Genomic DNA, 14,260 nt, shown 5'->3' on the forward strand with positions numbered 1-14,260 from the left:
CGCATTGGATTATTATACTTGTTGTGGCTCTACTGATTCATCAAAGATATGAGGCGATAGAAGAGCTCTGTTTTTTCCTGCCTGTGCTGCAGGCTGCAAGGATGCCTGTGCTGTATGCCCACACATCCTTAGCAGCTCTATTCAGTTTTAGCCTCAAATAGCTGGTTGCGTAACACAGCAAACATCAGACTCATATGTTTGGATCAGAAAAAAATTACAGCCCCCTGGGAGATATCTGTCCCTTAGTAAACTGGAAAATTACACCATGAACAAACGTGGAAGTCATTTCCAGTTACCACCTCTTTGAAATCCAGCTTCACCCAGTCTGTGCCCTCTCTCGACAGGCCTGGCATGCCTGGGCGGTGATGAATTTTGAGGCGGTGCTGCACTACAAACACCAGAACCAAGGACGCGATGAGAAGAAGAAGCTGAGACACGCCAGCGGTGCCAGCGCCAACAGTGAAGCCAGCAACAGTGACAGTGAGGTGGACAGCACTGACCACAGTCCTGTGCCCTCACCAGGCCAGAAGAAAGTCAATGAGGTGAGGAGTCCCAGAGAATTAGTCTCACCACATTTATCCACAAGCATGATTTACTCTTCTCTTCTCTAAACACTCCCAGTCCAACAGAGGTAGAAATATTTAGTTTGGACACCTGTGCATAATAACACACTGTCTGCAGTGTTTCAGCCCTCTCCAGCCACAAACCTCACCTACTCAGCTGGTGTGTGAGCTGTACACACATATTCAGATTCCATTGTGCAAATATTTAATATAAAGCATAATTGAAAAGATATGGAGAACAACACACCAGTCACAGTGATAGTGAAACAATCATTTCTGAGCTTGTTCTCTAATGTGTCTTTTCTCATTTTCTCATGCATGAAAACCCATCTCTTGTGTCTCTCCACAGGACCTCTCAAAGACGTTGCTCTTGTATACAGTTCCTGCTGTTCAGGGCTTCTTCCGCTCCATTTCTCTTTCCAGAGGCAATAACCTGCAGGACACACTCAGGTGAGTTAAATGACTGAAGCAGCAAATGAACAACACGCACATTCATGAACATGCTGCAGATGTGGTGTGTTGGGATAGGATGACCTCTAGTGGTCGGCTGTCAAGTGCACTTTTTTTGTTATTGTTTATTAGCAGGCAAGAAAAGTTTTTGAGTTTATATGTCATTGTTTTATTCTTAACTGTTCAGGGTTCTGACTCTTTGGTTTGACTACGGTCACTGGCCTGAGGTGAATGAAGCGCTGGTGGAGGGCATCAAGACCATTCAAATTGACACATGGCTGCAGGTAACATATTGAGCATACACACAAACTCAACTGAATTCAAGTTAAGAAGTGTAATCATTTTTTCCCATTATCCGTTATTGTATGTTGATATATTTTCTATCTTATGTTTATTCCATCTTTCCTCCACTTTTCCAGGTCATCCCTCAGCTCATAGCTCGAATCGACACCCCCCGAGCCCTGGTTGGGCGCCTCATCCACCAGCTGCTGACAGACATCGGACGATATCATCCCCAGGTAATTCTGCACACACGACTGCTTATGTTAGTTCACGATATAAAACAGAGCCAGGAGCAAGTTTTTGTTGTTACTAAGTAGAACCATCAGTGAACGGTGATGAATTGCTGAATTATTTTTGTCTGTTCACCTCAAGGCTTTGATCTACCCCCTGACTGTGGCCTCCAAGTCCACCACTACAGCCCGTCACAATGCTGCTAACAAGATCCTGAAGAACATGTGTGAACACTGCAACACTTTGGTCCAGCAGGCCATGATGGTACGGAGACTGAATCATATCATACATATATTTAACATTACTGAATAAAATCAACTTAAACATGGACACAGCAGTTTTTTTTTCTTGAGCATCTTTACACTCAGGTTTAGCCTTTGTTCTCATACAAAAAAGAAAATGTAAATTTCAGTATTAAAAATGTGCAGTTTGGAATTCTTTATAACTTTCTTTTTCTGCCACTACTGTTTACTGTACGCCTAAGTATCTCTGGTGGATCTGTTGACAAACTTAGATGCCAGATGACAGCCAGGTGCCTGATATTTTATATCTGAGTTTTGAGGGGGCAAAAGGAAAGAGCAGCCTGACCTTTTCATGTTTATTTTTCTTCATCCAGGTGAGTGAGGAGCTTATCCGAGTGGCCATCTTATGGCATGAGATGTGGCACGAGGGCCTTGAAGAGGCTTCACGTCTTTACTTTGGTGAGCGCAACGTCAAGGGCATGTTTGCTGTTCTGGAGCCTCTGCATGCCATGATGGAGAGGGGGCCGCAGACCCTCAAAGAGACCTCTTTCAACCAGGTACATGTCATCTCAGTCATAGGTTGCATTAACAGTTTTGTCTTGTTTGTTGTTCCTTCAAAAACTAAAGTCTGTATTGTATATGTTTTTTGTTGTTGTTGACATTCAGTGGAAACTCAAATACAGACAGACTAATGAGATATTTAGCTTCTAAATCAGTTCCTCAATTTGCTTCCTGAGAGAACAAAAACATCCAGTCAATTTTCTATTTGTATCTAAATTAGATCACTGGCTTTTGATTGAACATAAATCATTTTTGTTGACTAGTGTCAAAAAGCTTCATGAATACACGGTAAAAGTTTGAAGAAAGGGTGAATGTCTTTATATCCTTTACAGGTCTTACCAGTAACTCTAGCTCTTCGTGCAGTCTCAGATTCTTCCATTCAGACTGCATTTGCAGATGTGCACCATTCAAAACAAAATTCTTACCTGAAATCCTTGGAACATCCATGGTTACAGCACCTGCTTTGGCAAACCAACTACATTTCATTAAATGAGTCATTGTGCATAGACTGAATGTGTTTGTTTCACTTTGTGCTACAGGCTTATGGCAGGGACTTGATGGAGGCTCAGGACTGGTGCAGGAAGTACATGCGCTCTGGGAATGTTAAAGACCTAACCCAGGCCTGGGATCTCTACTACCATGTGTTCAGACGTATCTCTAAGCAGCTACCACAGGTGAGGGGAACGATTTTACTTTACAAAATGTTCTTTTTCTCATAAACCCCCCTTCAGATTCTAATATTTTATTGACATCTATATCAATGTCCAGTACAGAAAAGTATTAGCCTGCCTGCATGTTCATCAAAAGAACAAGAAGATGTAGACTCATGTAAATCAGAGAAATGTGGTTTAAAAGAATCAGCACATCTTTTATGCCTCCTGGAGAAATTGGAGCTGACATCCCACCAGTTCTGCATGCCCATGTCCAGTCCAATCTCTCATCAGACGTGCTGAGATATATTTAGCCTTTCATGTACCGACTTGTTCTTTGATCTCATGACAGGTAAATCTGAAGTACTGTCTCTTAGTCATGATAAGTGGTAGAAAGAAGGAGTGAGATTCAGCAGTGATTGGAAGATAATGATACAGAAACAGGGCGCTTCTTTCATTCATCCCTGTCTGGGTGAGGTCGCCAAAAATAGTGTTGAAAGATGGCAGGATGTGATGAGACACAGGGATGATGGGAGGCAGAGAGGAATGGAGAAACATCATGGGACAGCATTTCCCCATTTAATACCACATTTGTGAGGGATAATTAAAAAACATGAGGCAAAACCCAGGAGAGCAGGGATATTATGTGGCATCTAATTTTGTCTCTGGTAATGGCTTTGATTTAGATCAAAATCAAGCCTTACCAAATTCCAAGCAAACAGACAAAACACAGAAGAAGTACAGCTTTCCTAATCCTGAAACCACTTTTTCCTTTCAGTGTATTTTAAGTAGCTAAAACCTTTTTACTCACCAAACCACAGCGTGAAAGGTCCCATATTTGACATGTTTCTGTGGTTTTTCATGTTTTGATACATAAGTAGATACAGTTTTTTAGTTTCTAAGGAGCAAAAACATCTCAGTGAGGCTTCTCCTCTTGGCCTGAAGACATGGACCTTTAATATAGCCAATTTGTTGCATACTGTATGTAAACAACATATCTCTGAAGTTGAATCAGCTACTTCAGTTTGGATTCATCCATCTAAGGTAAATCATTTAGATTCACCAGTCAGCTTGGCCCGGCATCATGGGCGATGCTGGGCCAAGCTGATAGCTTAAACATTACCAAACACCAGGTTTAGTATCGTCTGCAGTACAGATGAAATCGGACTGATAGATGTCATTTCTCACAGCCATCATTGGGTTGTAGCGCAGTGACAATAAAAACAGTTCTGTCAGGTGCACTCACTTCACAGGGCAAATGTAGACGACAACACTGTTTGACATTGTGGCACAGTCTTGCTCTCGGGGATGCTCCCTGCTGCGACATTACAGTAAGCACCATGAAATACACAGCAGCATAACAACATGCTGGGAGCAGTGAAGATATACCCCCACCGGGCATTAACATAGAAATAAACCCTCTCCAGGATGCAGCTTCGGAGCAGGGTGAGGCTCTGGAGTCACCACACAGCTTTTATAATTAATTTCACCATAAAAGCCCTGTAGATAGTCTATCAGAGTCTAATTTTACACAGGTAAAATTACTGATTGTTAATTGCAGACAAGCAGAGAAGGCACTTATTGATGTAGAAAGTGAAATGTTCCGGAGAGATCTATTAAAGGCTGGGTATTAGCAATTCTTTCCAGATAGGACCTTAATTTGCATATGAGCCAGAGTCACATCGCTGTAGGCGCTGTTGGCAGGAGCTGTTTAGTCAGTGGAGTTTTTTTTTTTTCTTCTTCTTTTTACACAGCACAACTAAAAACTAATTGTCTCTTCCTGTGCTACATCCCCACCTCATCAACTTTTCACGCAGCTGACCTCCCTGGAGCTGCAATATGTGTCTCCAAAGCTGCTGATGTGCCGGGACCTGGAACTGGCTGTACCAGGCACTTATGACCCCAACCAGCCTATCATCCGCATTCAGTCCATCGCCGCCTCTCTGCAGGTCATCACCTCCAAGCAGCGCCCACGCAAGCTCACCATCATGGGTAAGATTAGGAGAAAATTGCACAGGCCCTGGCTCTGAACCTGCTATATTAGGAAAATAGATTAACAACTATTCCTAGTCATTTGCTTTCAGCAGGTGTGGGCCATCACATTAGGGAAAATTCAATATTAATAAAAATCTTTACTTATACAACAAACAGCTCCAAGGCCACGCTTTATTGTGAATGCATCAGCCATGGCAAAGTTCTGATAATACAACAGAGTGAAAATGCTCTTTTCCAACCAAGGCAAGATCAAACCAGTGATGAACTTTATACCAAACTGAAACATAACCACAGCAAAAAAACCAAGAGGCCGTGGCTTTAGGCCAAAGAAGTCTTTCACATCGATTAGCCTCCCAACACTATTTATCTGCATTAATTTGAATACAGAAATAATTAATGCTGACACCTCATCTTCACGCTGCATGATATGAAATACGACTGCGGAGCGCTTCAAATTTGTCTCGGTACTATGAGGTCCCCTTGTCTTGAGGCCAGATCCTCAGATTATCAATCACAAATGGTTCACTCTACCTCACACTTTTTCCACTGGACAGTGTGATACCTTGTGCTGAAGAATCCCATAAGTGTTACACAACATTCTCTGTAAAAGATGATAGCTGATAAATCAGCCAGCCACTGGAGCAAGACTTCAGATTAAGAGCCGTCACCCGCTACAGGCCACTTAGATTTACTGTCGGCGCTCTGTCCCCCTAGCGACACTCGACACATAGCTTACTGGTATTGTCATTAGGAGAGGCCTTGCTTTACTCTTTCCACTGGGAGTACAAGTTAACTCCATTGACATGGCAATTACAGTGTTACATTACATTTTCCACTCTTTCATTCTGAAAACTTGATGTCACAGAGCTCATCAGGTGCATAGATTTTCCAGTTCACTTCAATGCATGTCAATAGATTGAGAAAATGACATCATACAGTCACAAAGTTCTAATATGTAGCTTTTAGACACTATCATGTCTAAAAATGAACACTCCTGTGTTTTATTTGTAATTTGTACTGTAATTGTGTTACCCCAAATTTTTGCAATCATTTTTAAAACTAGAGAATCCCTTATTTTACTATGGGAATGCACCATGTCCTTTGAGTTGCCTGTCCAATGTGTCACTTTCCCTCTAAAGGGGATGTTCACAGTGCAGAAGTAAAGTAGAAGAAGAAGTCAGCAGCCAGCAGACAACCTAATCCTTCTTGTTTTTTTTCCTTCCGATGTTTGTATTGGTCATTCATTATGGATCACAATAACTCATTACCTGAATTTTTTGCCATCAAAGTGCAACATGTAGAGGGTAGAGTTAAATGGTGTTATTTCATTAGAATGCAAGAACGTCAAGTGAAATATGTCACAAAGTAGTACATGTGTAAAATTGTAATACATTACCAGGTCCGTAACCATTATACAGGTCAAATTCCTATTGATTTTCAATGGCTGTATTATTGAATACAACTCCCATGATCCCATGCCCTTGTCTGACGTCGTTGGAATGAGTGCTATTGACACCAAGTGGCTGAAATTGCTGACTTGTTTTTTAATATGAAGTTCACTGAGTACTTTTACCTGTGGAGGAAGCTTTGTGTTCTTCACAAATCACTCAACTCAACTGTAAAAACAACCACAGCTGAAAACAAAGTGCTGTACATAATAGACAAAACAACAGAGACATAAAAGAATTAAAAGCAATAAAATAAAACAGGAACACACAGTAGAATAGTTGTTTTATTGTTTTTTAAATAAAACAAACCATAAAACACTAAAACAAGAGCAGAGTCACACGCGGGGTTGAAGGCCAAGGAGTAAAAATGGGTTTTAAGACGAGTTTTAAAAATGGACAGTGAGGAGGCTTGTCTGATGTGCAACGGTAGCTCGTTCCAAATCACAAGTGAGCTTCCTTTCATTAGTTATTTTCCCACAGCCCGTCATATCTGTCTTTTATGAGAGCCACTCCAAGTCAAAGTGTGACCATGAAGTGAGGGATTATTGGAACAGAGCCTTCTCTACTTTAGGAATGATGCAGCTCTTATGAAATCATTTATTGTGCACTCAGGTTTAGTAGACGTAGCTTCAGGCGAAGGTAATGGAGATGATGCAGAACTGAGAGAATGGACACCTTCCATATCCAACAAAATAATAAAGATTCTTTCATAGCGCCTTAACCCTTTATGAGCAGTTTGTCAATGTTATCTTTGTGCCCTCTACAGGAAGTAACGGCCACGAGTTCATGTTCCTGTTGAAGGGCCACGAGGACCTGAGGCAGGACGAGAGAGTCATGCAGCTGTTCGGTTTAGTCAACACACTGCTGGCCAACGACCCGGCGTCCTTGCGCAAGAACCTCAGGTAGACCCACAGTCACATTCACACACACAAATTTGTTCCACTATCCTCAAGGGGACACTCGTTGACATAATGCATTCCCTAGCCCCTTATCCTCACCTTACCCATTACAAGTAATTGCCTACCCTTCACACTGACCCCAAAACCAAGTCAGTCTCTTCCCATGAGGACCTCTCTTTTTGTCCCGATGGTGACACAAGTCCCCGTGGGTTAGTGTGCATTCAGGTTTAAGTCCCCACTGGGATATAAGCATCACACACTCACAGACTCTGAGGAATAGTACAATTCATTTTGAATTATTGAAACTTTGACAATGGACCTTTTTTTTGTTGTATGGTGTTTTGTTTGTGTGTTGCATTCAACAGCATCCAGCGCTACGCAGTGATCCCCCTGTCCACTAACTCCGGCCTGATTGGCTGGGTACCACACTGTGACACCCTACATGCCCTCATCAGAGACTACAGAGAGAAGAAGAAGATTCTGCTCAACATTGAACATCGCATCATGTTGAGGGTGAGGAACCACTGAGATGAACATGGTTTGAATCAATCAAATCAGTGCGAGTATGTTTATCCTGCAGCATGAAATTGCTTGTTAACATTGTTAGAGCGTTTTCTCTCTTTCAGACAGTTAGCTTATTTAGTAACCTGAGGATTTTAGAAGCAGTCACATTCCCAGGGCAGATTTTAATCACGCCATCTCATTCAATATAGATGTATGTGTAAATGAGCATGTGTGCTCACATGTCATTTAGTCTTTATTGCCAACAGTTGGTCTCATTCATGAATTATTTGTAATTTTCATTTTAAAACATGGATTTTAAACACTGAATAGAGTCATCAAAGCAGAGGAAGCATCTGTTTTCAGTGATTATATTGATGAATACCAATCAGTTTTTAATGAAAACACATTCACTGGTCCCTAATTGGCACAAATTAACTACGTCTTCCTGCCTCAGAAATGTCCAATTTGGCAAAGGAGAACACGCACAGTACATAAATAATCTTCCTCACTGAAATGTCGCAACAGAAAGTAAAAGTGCCTTGGATTACAAGCAGGAGCAGAGCGCACAGAGCAGATAGAGACACTGACAGTCGCTGTGGTAAACACTTGCAGAGGGTCATTAGAAACATCAGGGTCATAGGAGCAGGACACAAAGTTCAAGACTGATTGGTCCCAAATAGGATGTTGACGACAACAACGTGATATGATTGCTCAACACAGCAAGATTATCAGACAGGAAATGTCTCTCACCTCTGTCAATATTTATAAATTGTGGTTTCTTAAAAACAAACTTATGCGGATAAACACTTGCCAATTTCCCTCTGTGCAAATTTTCCTTTGAAAACATGTTTTTCCATTTGCTAATGATGTTTGAATTATTAATGATGTGTTACACTCAGTTTAAGCCTCCAGAATGGCAAGAAATTAAGTTGACCATCCAGTGAGTCAGTCAGGCCATCAATCAGTTTTAGATAAAGGATGAGGAAGACAGGAGAGTGAGACAGTGACAGATTGTAGTCTTTAAGAGAGAGTGTGCCGACCCATTTCATTCAGAATCCAAAACTTTACAGTTAGTTAAAGGTAAATGATCAATCTGGATATTTTCAGTTCTACTTAAGGTTTGCATTTAACTCTGCTGTCAAATATACAGCCGCAGGGAGACACACAGCAAATTTTTCAACACAGTTAACATCCTCATTGTCATGGGACCAGATTCAGATTTTCCTAAGACCTGCTTATATTGCAGTATTATTTCAAGCTGTTAATAGTAGTTACATTAACATGTAGAATGTGCACACAGTTTTCTGTTTTTCACTGTGGCAGGTATCAACATTTATGGTAAACATTCAGTATGACGTGCCCATCAACATCAATTGATCTTATATTCATTAAATAATATATTAACCTTCAAAGCACATCACACAGCAGCTGTGATTTGTAGTTAATCAGAGGGAAAATGTTGCAGGAATTCAAAATAAACAAGACGTGTGTGAACAATGATGTTTGCTTCTGGGTGCATGCGGCACAGCAGCGCTCCTGGTAACTGAAATTACATCAGACTCTGCTGTGAAGTTAAATGATGACATTTTCACACCATCAGTCATCATGGTGGAGTCTTTAACCCTGAGTTTGTCAGTCATATCAGGTGCTGTACCACAAGTCCAAATGCTGTGCACAATAGAGTCAAAGTTCCAGTTAACTTTTGCATGTGAAATTCATAGTTCATTAATATTAACAGAAGTTGAATGAGTTTAAACAGCTTTGCATTGGACTGTGTTTCAGATGGCCCCAGACTACGACCACCTGACACTGATGGAGAAGGTTGAGGTGTTTGAACACGCTGTCAACAACACTGCTGGAGATGACCTGGCCAAGCTTTTGTGGCTCAAGAGCCCCTCCTCCGAGGTGAGATGCTCTGCGCCTTGGCTGTGTTGACACAGAGGAGGATGATCAAGTGCACTTCATCCTCCCAGTGTCGGTCTGCACCTTCCCGTGGCTCTGTGGGAAAATGTCAAGAGTGCTCAGTTATACAGAAGATAACATACAGATGTGTAAATGAACATTTCTGAAGAGGGTGGCTCCATGGTGCTCTGGCAGCCATTTTGGAAAGGTTTTCATTAGTGGAAACAGAGAGGAGAAAACTCTTAGTCCAGTCTCACATTTCTAATTACCGAGGGAAATGTAGCGGTAGTGAAATAAAACAGTTATAATCCCCAAAGAATCAGTTTTCTGTGTCTGTGTCCTACTTTAAACCACTCAGCAGCAGCACTTCACAAACACACCTTCAAATTGAATCCATTTTTAGGAACATTAGCACCCCGTGTACATGATGTTCTACATGTTCAAGTGTCTGGAAAGATGTTACACGCAGCTTGCCAGAGATTTTCTTTGCTGTTTTCCACACCGCTCTGCTCTAATGTCATGATCCAGGAAAGCTCCTGTAATTCAGATGTTGTTGTTCCTCGTCCAGGTGTGGTTTGACAGGAGGACCAATTACACCCGCTCCCTGGCTGTGATGTCAATGGTGGGCTACATCCTCGGACTGGGTGACAGGTGAGCTCCTTGGCCAAATGTCTGACACATTATTTCCAAATAATGAAAATGAACATGAAATAGTAACAAAGATGTTGTTTCCATTATTTTGTCAGGCATCCGTCTAACCTGATGTTGGATCGGTTAAGTGGGAAGATCCTCCATATCGACTTTGGCGACTGTTTTGAGGTGAGATGAGATTTTCGGACGATACATTGTCACAGATTTTTCTTTATGATTCAACCGAGACTCAGTGTCATTCTGACCCCTGACAGGTGGCCATGACCAGAGAGAAGTTCCCTGAGAAGATCCCGTTCCGACTGACAAGGATGTTGACCAACGCCATGGAGGTAGACACCTCTGCTCAATCCTATTGTGCAGTAACCTCTAAACAAAGTGTTGTGTTGGCTAGTTTCTAAGCAGCTCAGCTTGGAGAGTCCAAAACTCTGTGGTGGGAAAATCTTGTTATGAAGCTCCTATTTTTATCCGAGTATTGCAAAGTCCTCTACACTGATGCTACAAAAAACTTTACTCCTGGACTTAAATTGAACTGTTTCTAAGCTGCTTCTTCTGTGTCTTCTTTATTTCAGTCAAAATAATAATTAGTATTTCCCAAGTGTGCAGTGCTTTATCAGAAGTTATGACTCACTTTGGCATGTAATTAATAACCAAAGAATAAAAGGAATTAAACATAAAAGCATTAAGAAATAAAACTCAGTATTTTATGCGGGAGCTCCTCAAGCAAACCTTTAAGTACTGGATTGGATTCTGCTCTCAGCGACCAGATTGATTGATGAACACAAGATAGAAACTACCTCTGATTTCACTTCTTCTGATGCTGTGAAAGCTTTGTTTCCAATAATAAGGTTTGGGTCTGATTGGTTGCTAGGTGACGGGCCTGGACGGTAACTACCGCATCACCTGCCACACAGTGATGGAGGTGCTCAGGGAGCACCGGGACAGTGTCATGGCCGTGCTGGAGGCCTTCGTCTACGACCCACTGCTCAACTGGAGGCTCATGGACAGTAAGGAGAAAAAACCCATAGAACAGGCAAATTAAATGCTGCAGCCTGAAAAGAGCACAGCAGCATGAATGACAATTACACTGAAGTGGATGTGACTGACTCAGTCCATGATAAGTCAAGGTTTGTAAATTAGTTACAGCTTTGTCAAGGTTAACACCAATGTTTGAATTTTTTATTTATTTTTTTAAGTTCGTAGAGAACGTGGGGCATGAAATTTAATCACATCAGGCTGAAAAAACAAAATCTTGTCTCAGTAGTAAAATGGAAATCTGTGTGGCTCATATTCAGGAAAGAAACTGACCCAATGGTTAAAGAAGAGTTGCAGACACCTAAAGGTCGTTGGTTAAATTCAAGTGAACACAGGTGAACAAGTCTTTCCACGGTGGGAAAGACACTTCATCCACAACAGAGAAATAGACTAGCTTCATCATAAGTGATGGTCATTATTTTTTGTTATTATTTTTAAAGGAATCTTAATGATACAGGAGATCTTACTGTAGGTGTTCCTTCGATCATTAAAACATGCCAAAATTTAGTTCGAATAATTAAAAAAGAAACTCACATCTTACCTGTTTTGCTCCAGCAAACACCAAAGGAAACAAGCGTTCCCGCACCAGGACCGACTCATACACAGCTGGACAGTCAGTGGGTGAGTCTGTGAGCCGTAGCAGTGCGACTGCTTTTCCGTTTTCTGCTTTATAATGTGACTGTCTAAACCTGTGTCTGTGTGTTGTCCTGTTGCAGAGGCTCTCGAGGGCATAGATCTAGGAGAGAGCACACACAAGAAACCAGGGACCACAGTGCCTGAATCCATTCACTCCTTCAGTGAGTTACCAGCTCAGTCTGTCTTTCCATGGCTCACGTGTTGTCTCGCAGCCTTTCAGATTTTCTTTGGTTGCTTCACCAGAACAATGCCGAGCTTTCTTGCTGTAATAAATGATTGCAGCAACTGCTGTGCTATTGTACAACAGCACTCAAGTCCACTTTGATTTCCTCCCGTCTTGATGGAGAGAGAGCACTCCAACGTTCCTTTTTCTCAGTGGTAAGCTGTTATTGATGTCAGCGTGTTTGTGTTTTCTTAGTTGGAGACGGCTTGGTGCAACCTGAAGCACTCAACAAGAAAGCCATTCAGATTATCAACAGAGTGAGGGACAAACTCACAGGTGAGTTCTGCAGCATTCAACAGGCACAAACTACAAATACGTAGATTATACACTTAATGGCAGCTTATGTACAATAACTTTCTTTTTCTCCATGATGTTTTTGCAGGAAATAATAAGCACCTTGTCAGAATTAATATATCTGCTTTTAGTGGTTTAAAGATTCTTACAGTACATTACCATCTGTACAAATTGTGCTTTAAATCTGAAGAAACTGAATGTTCTGGGAAAGGTCTTGTTTTGTGACGAGAATTTGTTCCCCACAGGTCGAGACTTTTCTCACGATGAGACTCTGGATGTGCCAGTACAAGTTGACCTCCTCATTAAGCAAGCCACATCACATGAAAACCTGTGCCAGTGCTACATCGGATGGTCAGTACTCAGAATGTAGCAAGAGCAGGGATCCTCCTAAAACCTGTTTTAATCTGAAATGACAATGATTCTGATGAGAACTTTATTCTCTTATCTTCAGGTGTCCATTTTGGTGAGGAGCCTCCCTCAGCCGCCAGGGCTAACCTCGAAGCAGCACTCAACTCAAACAGATCCTCAATGAAAAAAGTACTTTTTTTTCTCTTTGTTCTTATTTTGCTGTTGTAGAATTGTACGATTTTTCCAGTGAAATGTTTTAAGTTAATGAGAAAAAATCCTGAGCTCAATTTTTATCTGATGATCACAGATGAAGTCAAAACACAGTCATTGCTCCAGATGACTTTTTTCAAGCTTTTAACACCATAATCACTCGCTTCAAGCTTTTGACAGCAGCCATATTGTAATAATAAGTTATGATGTTTCTTAATACACACACTGTATGCCACTTAGAAACAAGTCCGTTGTATCGTTATGAATTAATGTGACACGTTTCCATAACATGGTATGCCTTTTACTAACTTGAACATTCTTTGAAGTAAGATGGGACAGAAATTTTGATTTGAGATAATCATAATATACTGTATGGGCATTTGTGTGCCAATAAACCCTGTACAGATACCACTGTGACTGTGCTGTGTTCATCTGACAGTAGAGGTTGTGTTATTTGGCTGCTTGTCTCTTCACACATGCTGTGGTTATAAATAGAAAAGGATAAAAGTCAAATGCATTAAATATCTTTTTGGTATCAAGCAGGTTTTCTTTTCAACGGCCAGGTGCACCTCTCCCCTTGTTTTTCCTCCAACACCCACAGAGGGCACTCTGACTCCTAACAACGTCCTGTCAGGAAACACTCTGGGAGAGGAGGCACTCAGCAGCAGCCAGAGGATAAAACCAGAACAAAACAAGAAATTTGAACATTTACTTGTCACATGAGATCAAATTTAGTAGTGAGTTTGTTTATTATATTTCTTTTTGTGTGAAGACCACAGGGAGAGGGAGTCATTTACAGCAAGCATCCCAGACAAATAAATACAAATCAGATGTAGCAAATTGCAGAAGCAGTAAAGGAGGCCACTGTTAATTTGGTTTCCTCTGCTGTTATCTGGCCAATGCAAGGTAGCTTCTATTTTCCAGAGCTCATTGGTATTCCTGCTCTTATTTCTCCATTTATTTCTTCCCTGCATTCTCCTCTGAAGGTTAATTACTTATAGATAGTTAAGGATTACGGATCAACAAAAAGCAGCCCATTGATCTCTTCCCTGCCGTGCCCACCTCTGCAATGTCACACTCCTTACACATTGGGACAGAGGCCTGGTGATTATCTGTTCATATCGATCGATTCCTCCTCT

At 41.4% G+C, this 14,260-nt stretch overlaps 1 protein-coding gene across 2 annotated transcripts in view; it reads left to right on the forward strand.

The window, feature by feature from the left end:
• mtor (mechanistic target of rapamycin kinase) overlaps positions 1-13,530 on the forward strand; it is an 84,015-nt gene extending 70,485 nt beyond the window's left edge. For both annotated transcript variants that reach the window (XM_085781259.1, XM_085781258.1), the window contains 20 exons: positions 345-542; positions 913-1,013; positions 1,201-1,297; positions 1,433-1,531; positions 1,668-1,790; positions 2,143-2,325; positions 2,869-3,003; positions 4,797-4,971; positions 7,189-7,324; positions 7,687-7,834; positions 9,608-9,730; positions 10,296-10,378; positions 10,474-10,546; positions 10,633-10,707; positions 11,247-11,382; positions 11,966-12,031; positions 12,127-12,207; positions 12,465-12,545; positions 12,809-12,914; positions 13,015-13,530. In XM_085781259.1, the coding sequence (XP_085637385.1) occupies positions 345-542; positions 913-1,013; positions 1,201-1,297; positions 1,433-1,531; positions 1,668-1,790; positions 2,143-2,325; positions 2,869-3,003; positions 4,797-4,971; positions 7,189-7,324; positions 7,687-7,834; positions 9,608-9,730; positions 10,296-10,378; positions 10,474-10,546; positions 10,633-10,707; positions 11,247-11,382; positions 11,966-12,031; positions 12,127-12,207; positions 12,465-12,545; positions 12,809-12,914; positions 13,015-13,030 (2,235 nt within the window). In that variant the 3' untranslated portion in view covers positions 13,031-13,530. The remainder of the gene's footprint in view (positions 1-344; positions 543-912; positions 1,014-1,200; positions 1,298-1,432; positions 1,532-1,667; positions 1,791-2,142; positions 2,326-2,868; positions 3,004-4,796; positions 4,972-7,188; positions 7,325-7,686; positions 7,835-9,607; positions 9,731-10,295; positions 10,379-10,473; positions 10,547-10,632; positions 10,708-11,246; positions 11,383-11,965; positions 12,032-12,126; positions 12,208-12,464; positions 12,546-12,808; positions 12,915-13,014) is intronic.
• Positions 13,531-14,260: the final 730 nt, after the last annotated feature.

This window comes from Trachurus japonicus, chromosome 7, assembly GCF_045865225.1.
Source record: "Trachurus japonicus isolate A0001 chromosome 7, Traja_1.0".
Lineage (NCBI taxonomy): Eukaryota > Metazoa > Chordata > Actinopteri > Carangiformes > Carangidae > Trachurus > Trachurus japonicus.